This window comes from Rosa chinensis, chromosome 6 (genome assembly GCF_002994745.2).
Source record: "Rosa chinensis cultivar Old Blush chromosome 6, RchiOBHm-V2, whole genome shotgun sequence".
Taxonomy (NCBI): Eukaryota; Viridiplantae; Streptophyta; class Magnoliopsida; order Rosales; family Rosaceae; genus Rosa; species Rosa chinensis.
The window spans coordinates 67,345,962-67,353,055 of NC_037093.1; the positions used below are offsets into that span (position 1 = coordinate 67,345,962).

Below are 7,094 nucleotides of genomic sequence, written 5' to 3' on the forward strand. Positions count from 1 at the left end.
TTGAAAAGCTAACGGGTATATTAAACATCAATGTACATTGACATATCCAGTTTCAAGTTCAAAAGGAAGAGGTCCCTGGAAACTTAACCAGGGAGCTGTGAGAGGATGCTAATACACGGGATATTTAAAATGTAAAATAATTTTTAATTTTAGTTCTGGATATTTTTCCTTTGCTCATCATCAAAAACAGAGAAGGTGGTTTGCCCCATGAAGTGGTCTCGCAACCGTGAGAGGTTGTAGCTACGGCTATCTAACGCTAGGGACCCGACCCGATCCTCAGCCACGAACCATGTGATGAAATTGAACTACAGATCTATATATAAATATACAATTCATCAATCATCAATATGATGAGATATTTTTACAACAATCAACAATCACTCCTCTTTCGATCGGAACAAGGAGAAGCCAGAGTATTAGCAGCAGCTATTTCCAGTGCCACAGCTTCGTCTTGTTTCTCGTTTTCCACTTTCTCGACTTTCAATTTCTGCACCATTTACGTAAAGAGAAGCTCAGTCAAGTTATATGAATTCTGATGGCCGAGTCTCACTACTGGACTGGACTTATAAGGGATGATAACAAAAAAACAATAATAAGAGAAAGCAACCAATCACCAATCACCTTTGCAAAGATGTTTGAGTAGAGCTTAGCATCCCTCTTATTGCTTTCAGCTTGAAGTTGTTTCAGTTTCTTCTCAATCAACTTGACCTCCCTGGAGAATCGGAAACATTAATAACAAATTAAGAATCTTAGAACAGACAATAAAACGCTTTAAAAAGATAAATTAATTAATAAATCAGCTTTTTAAGTCACCTATTCTGGGGATCAATCTCTAGAGCTTTCTTGATGTCCAGTTCAGCCGAGAACAAATCTGAAATTTCCAGATATGCTTGTGCCCGTCTGTACAAGGCTTTTACATTGTGGAACTCAACACCTAGAACCTGTAGAAGATCAAAATTTAGGAGATATGATGAGATTTGTCCTAACATCAATGATTAAACCCCATGAACATTAGAATATGCATAGAATTTATTCTTCAATTATTTTCTTTCGGATTCAACTGACAAATTACCTTTGAACATAGTTTTATTGCTTCCTGAAAGTCATTTAGTTTTAGGCTACATGCTGCACCATTCAACCAGCAAGACACTCTTAATGTTTTAGCTAGCTTTAACTCATCATCCCCAAAGATTACATCTTCACTAACATAATCAGCAGCCTGAGAGGAGGAAAAGTAACGCACAAATAAAGTTAATCCTAAAAATAATCTAAAGTTAGATTAAAATGAAACCATAAGAAGGTATATTCAAGGGAAAGAGCACTCCAAAATCACCTTATCATATTTCTTTCCCGCTCGATGATACTTCCCCTTCTTAAAGAGAAGGTTGCCTTCCTCTTTCTTCCTTCCCGCTGCCTCAATTTTCTCATGATTGCTCAATTCCCATGGTGCCCTTTCCTTTTTATCAAAGAACAGTAAATAATAATAAGAAGGTACAAATGTATCATCATGAACCTCAGAACATACTTAATTGTAGAAGCCCATGCAACCACTACAGAAGTATGGATAGCACTTGCTTAAATTTTATAAATAGAATAAATCGGGTAAAAGATAAATTGTGTGTTGCTATAAAACCACAAGTTCATACTATGTTGGTGTTTATTCATTTTTGTACATATATGATGTCAAAGGAAACAATATTACCCATGTTCATTTCAAACCCAAAATGACAAATACATCAAAATGTCTGTACCTTGATAAAATCCAGCATTTCAACCTCAAAGACAATGTTTGAAGATGGTGGAACTACAGCCAGGTCCCGCCTTATTTCAACACTTCCAAATCCAAAATCAGGATGTATAGTCAATATTGCCTGCTCTCCCATTTTCATTGTAGCAACTGCTTGGTCAAAACCAGCAATCACTTGTTCTACAGATCGTAAAATGCAAATATTAGCCAGAACTACTTTTGAGCTTTCTTTTTTGTTATCAGACAAAACAGATGCAAGTAACAAAAAAGAGACATAATAAAATTTGACTAACTGACCTTCATCTGTGATAAATTCCAAAGGCTGCATTCCATCTACTCCTCTTTTCTCAAATATAGTACCATCTTCAAGCCTAGCTATATAGCTAACTGCAGCAGTCGGAGGGTGCATTTTAAGTTAAGGGTAGAATCATGTAGTGTCACAGGTTCATTATGTGTTCCAATGTCTAAATTACCGACTGTGGCATTTCCAATTTACAGGATACCTTTACTCAAACTTGTGGTAATACGCTGAAAAATATGCATCTCAATCTACTTACCAGTAACAGTTGCACCTTCATGAGCACTGGATGTACTCTCCCCTTCCTTCAAAATCTTCTTTAATACTTTGCCATCACCGGTGACATCAATAACAGGCTTGAAAGACAACAATTCAATATCAATGTTCAGCACAGAAGTTGGTGGGATAGACTCAAATCCATTGTTTGCATCCCTCCCCTCCTCCCCAAAGGCATCTGCAATTATATATCATCTTTGGAGTTAGCACTTTTTTCATTTTTTGCTAAGACCTTCAATGCTGAACATGATCCATATAAAATGACGTCACATACATTGAGGCTGAACAATTAACCTGGCCTTCTCTCCCCTTTTCATTGTCCTGATTGATTTTGCCAACGCTGGACAAAAATGACCTGAAAGACAAGAATGCACGTTATTCAATTATCGCAAATTAAGCACAATGCCAAAACAAATCTTTCCGAGTTTCAGACAACAACACAGAGATGATACAAACAAGCATTAGATTAAAACAACGAAGAAAAATACCATCTTTCACGTAGAATTCAATTCCTTCTTCTGGTGTTTCTGCAACAATGGTGCCATCAACCAACGCCACCCGATACTTGACTGCACAAAACAACAAAAGTTCCTCATCATCCATTGCTCTACAGTTTAAAAATACCAATTTCACCATTGCAACTGAGCTCGACAGACACTGAAACAATCCAACACACAAGAAAAAGAAAAGAAAAAAAAACACAATGATTTACTTAATGAGAGGCATCAGAGTACCAAGAACTTCATCCAAATCACCAGGACTCTCATTCCTCCTCCCTTTCTCCAAAATTTTCTTCACAATCCCACCGTCTTTGCTCAAATCCACCACTCTAATCCACGAAATAAGCTCCACCTCAAACTGAACAGCCGCATTAGGCGGCACATCACAGCCGCGGCCACCAACACCATAGGCCGGCTCAGCAGGCACAGTAAACAACGCAATCTCTCCCTTCTTCATAGTGACCATACCATGCTCCAACCCCTTCACTACTCCACCCTCACCGATCTTAACAGTGACCGGCTCCTCCCTCTCTCTCGTAGACTCGAACTTCGTTCCATCAAGCAAAGCTCCTCCCTTAATAGTGCACTGAAATTCAATTTTCCACAGTCAAATTCTCTCAGTATTTTGAATAATGGACACTAAACTAATATTCAGCTTTGCAAGTAGGACTCACCGGTGGCTTCGTCGCCGAACTCCGGGGTTTCCCAGCCGGTTCCGGCCTTGAGGAGCTTCTTCTTCAGGCCGTAGGTGGCGAATTCTCTCTCCTCGCCGACTTTGAGAGGCGGTGCCGACTCGATCACCTCGCCGGGCTCCTCGTCCAGGTCGTCTTCGTCCGCAATGCCTGACACGTCAGTGGCTTTCTCCGCTACGGCCATCGTGGAACTCAGATTAGTGAGGTGCGATTATGTGGCGGGATGAGAAAGGTTGGTTTGATTCTGATTCCGTGGCAAATTGAAACGGAAGAGGAAGGGTGGTTTGGTCATTTCAGGTTCTGGGCTCTTTCTTGAATGTTCCGGTGGAACCAAAGCTGGCGTTAAGTGGGCCATAAAGACTGCGATGTCAGTGGGCCAAGGCCCAAATAATCATCTTGCATTCTGGTTCATGTTCATAGATTCAAAGTTGGCGATAGATATGGCGTCAGAAAAATAATAGTCAAAAGCGAGGGGTTTATTGACTTCAATAATGGACAGCACAAGAAAGCTCTAGAATATTAAAAATGGGGAAAACTGTGGCTAAGTTGCTCTTAATTAGCTAATTTTAGGGTTCTCAAGAGTATTGAATAATGAGGGATATGACTTTGTAATCTTAAGAATAATCATTAGGTCGGCTTCGCGATGATGAAAGGAGCGCAAGGAGGAGGCATCACGAGACAATGCCAATTGTGGATTTAGCCAATTATTAGTTAATTAATATGTAACTAACATTGTTGTATAAAACTTATGTTACGTATAGAATTGTTATATTTATTTATCATACTTAAATAAGATCCGTGAATCTAACATTTCAATTTAGTTGCCACTCATGTTTAGCTAAAATTTTAAATAATTACACTAAACAGTAAAGTACAAAAAATAATAAGTAAAACGATATATTAAGATGTTGCCACAAATCGAATAATTTGTGAAAGAATCGTTGAATATTATCATTTAATATAATCGATATATTATATATGAACTAATTGCATTTTATTATGGTACATTACCAAGTGCTAATAATCATTTTCAATCTCTAACACTCGATCTAAAGAAAACAGCATTACTAAAGTATTCTTCATGAGTGGAACTTGATCGAAGATAAATTTTATTGACAACTAGGGAAACACAACCAGTATCACTCGAGCTCCCTAGTCTTATCCTAAGGAGCAGATCAGAAATACCACCACGTACCACTTTGTTATCATTCCTAGGCAGCTGTTCCAATGAAAGGAATCCTCTATCTTTTTTTCGATTGAAGGAATCCTCAATCTTTAAAAAGGCCAACTGTAACAAATTGAATAGAAGAATCTAGTACTCGATCTGTACTCATCCCACAATAAATACAGGGACCCAGTTCATGATAATATATGCAAAACGTCAACTTCCAAACAGGGCTTTTTGAGCTTCCATAATTGCAATCAAACCCATTAAAATACCCAGAAGTAACCCCCATGAATTATTATTTTTTATTTTTTTGTATTTTAGGTTATTCTGCTTTTATCATGCAACAATCTTCTTCATGGTGTTACTGATAAATTTAATTCCCAAGAAAGAAGATTCATGGTGTTACTGATAAATTTAATTCCCAAGAAAGAAGATATATAAACACACATAAAAACAAACCACTCCGGCCACTTCTCAATTTTCATAACCTGATCTGTACAAACACTCTCAAATTTTCAATCACAGATCGAGGACCAAACTGAACTAATCAACACTTGCAGAGACTAACAGAGTTTTGATAACGATCTAAACAAACGCAACGCTTCTCTTTCCGACAGCATAGCTTCTGCTTCTGGGGTACAAGTCCTTCTTCACGTCACCTTCCTCCTCGAAATCACAAGCGGCATCCTCGTCAATTCGTCCCATGGCCACGCTACCACACTTGGGCAACACTTGCCTCGACCCCATCGTCGTCGTCGCCGACCTCTTCAGCTGGTCCTGAAGTATCTTGTCCACGTCGATACGAGTCCCGTAGCTCCTGGCCGAGGCAGCCCTCACCAGCTCGGAAAAGTCATCGTTGCCCTGGTTGGACCTCGACGATGACGATCTCGTGCTGAAGCTTTTGGGTAAACCCGAGGAGAATTGGCCGCCGGGGCCGGCCATGGTGCTCCCGCCGTAGCTGAATCTGTCGCCGACGTCCGTCATGCTTTTGACGTAAAAGTCCTTGGCCTTGCCCAAGGCTCTGATGGGGACTGTGATGATTCTCAGGAACCGGTTCTGGTTCTGAGCCTTGGTGCTTCTCATCTTTGTCTTGTTTTCTTCGTGTGGGTAATAGGAATCGTGTGGGTAATAGGAAGGTGGGTGTGTTTTTTGATGAGGGGAGAAGAAGGCTTGAGGCAATATATAGTGGCGTTTTTAATTTTCTATCTGTCTCGGTCAAAGAAAAGTTTTTTTTTTTATTTTTTAAATCGGTAGGTCAAATTTATAATTCAGCAAGCAGTATCAGAAACGACACATCTCAGAAGAGGCTAATAGAAAGAGTCGTCCTTTAGGACATATAAATGACATATTCTAAGAAAAAACATAATCTCACACTCTCAGGTACACCCACCTTTTAAGGACAATTAAGTACATTTATTCTAACAAAACCTAGAAACTCAAAAGCAAAATAAATAAATATGACAACCGAGCAACTAGATCTTGCAACTCAAGAAACATTTAAACATTACTAGTTGAGGATGATGCACCAGCATCCCCAACAGTTCCACCATCTGTATGCAGCTCGTCTTTAGCACGCTTAGGCCTATTTTTGCTTCTAATTGTCTTTTGGGCCCAAAACCCAATCCAAGTATTGAGGCCCACATCCACCATGAAAATCCAGCAGGCCCAGCTAGACACTCCCAGCCACTACAACCAGTCTTGCTCAGGAAGAAGATCATCAACCAAAGATCTAGCACTACCGCCATTGTCACCTAACAACCAGCCACCAAATCTACGAACGCCGGCATTTGCAGCCTTCCCATCCGCAACACCCAATCCTCTCTTGACATCAATAGTTAACAAGCCAGGCACGACCTCAAGAACTCGAGCCCAAAAGATCGGCTCCTCCTCCACAAGAGAAAAGCTATCGCCGCCATAATCAACCCGCCCACCATTGACAGGAAAACCCATACCAACCTGGCCACCCTCATCCTTGAACAAATGCAGACACAGTCAACAATCCTCAGTGCATTGCACCAATACACCGGCAAAACCTAATCGGTCTAATACCAACTCATTACCAAACGACACACAAATCGGCGCCATAATCCGATCAACCGCTGCCAGATCAACAACAAAAACAAGGAGCCAAGAAACAGCCGCAAGGTTGGCAATGGAAACAAGCATTAGGTTTGGGAATTATCGTAGATAAAAAAATTGACAGGTAACCCTAGCAAAGCGTTTACCAGTCAAAGAAAAGTTTACCAATGCACCCCATAAACTGTATCCAAAAAACAAAACTTACAGTGTATTGGTATATTTGGATAAAAATAAAAATTAGAATTTAAATCAAAATAAAAAAATTTATAACTTACATGAATTATCTCATTTGACATTTTTAATTTGAAAATTATGAATTTTTTCAGTGAGAAAA

The 7,094-nt window shown here is 39.6% G+C and overlaps 2 protein-coding genes across 5 annotated transcripts; both read right to left on the reverse strand.

Annotated features, from left to right (window-relative positions):
- Positions 1-5: 5 nt before the first annotated feature.
- Positions 6-3,922, reverse strand: LOC112169886 (peptidyl-prolyl cis-trans isomerase FKBP62). 4 transcript variants are annotated; one of them, XM_024306978.2, is made up of 12 exons: positions 3,478-3,922; positions 3,056-3,388; positions 2,810-2,890; positions 2,596-2,676; positions 2,305-2,499; positions 2,045-2,134; positions 1,752-1,927; positions 1,334-1,456; positions 1,073-1,219; positions 814-941; positions 622-712; positions 6-487 (listed from the first exon to the last, which is right to left on the reverse strand). In XM_024306978.2, the coding sequence occupies exons 1-12, from the start codon at positions 3,695-3,697 to the stop codon at positions 371-373; spliced, it is 1,782 nt and encodes a 593-aa protein (XP_024162746.1). In that variant the 5' UTR covers positions 3,698-3,922; the 3' UTR covers positions 6-370. The 4 variants fall into 4 exon arrangements, with proteins under 4 accessions (XP_024162746.1, XP_024162744.1, XP_024162745.1 ...); XM_024306976.2 differs by having other exon boundaries at positions 3,056-3,407; positions 3,496-3,914; XM_024306977.2 differs by lacking the exon at positions 3,478-3,922 and having other exon boundaries at positions 3,034-3,198.
- A 1,344-nt stretch (positions 3,923-5,266) lies between these two features.
- LOC112171818 lies at positions 5,267-5,764 on the reverse strand. The gene has a single exon (XM_024308938.1). It carries the CDS (start codon positions 5,762-5,764, stop codon positions 5,267-5,269), a length of 498 nt encoding a protein of 165 aa, XP_024164706.1.
- Between the last annotated feature and the right edge of the window lie 1,330 nt (positions 5,765-7,094).

What these genes read in the sequence shown, in the direction of transcription:
- LOC112169886 (XM_024306978.2), bottom strand. Translation starts at nt 3,697, where the DNA reads ATGGCCGTAGCGGAGAAAGCCACTGACGTGTCAGGCATTGCGGACGAA. An exon ending in CGGTGAGTCCTACTTGCAAA is followed by an intron (nt 3,389 to 3,477) that starts GCTGAATATTAG and finishes TTAAGGGAGGAG; the next exon opens with CTTTGCTTGATGGAACGAAG. An exon ending in TGAAGGTGCAACTGTTACTG is followed by an intron (nt 2,135 to 2,304) that starts GTAAGTAGATTG and finishes CGACTGCTGCAG; the next exon opens with TTAGCTATATAGCTAGGCTT.
- LOC112171818 (XM_024308938.1), bottom strand. Translation starts at nt 5,764, where the DNA reads ATGAGAAGCACCAAGGCTCAGAACCAGAACCGGTTCCTGAGAATCATC.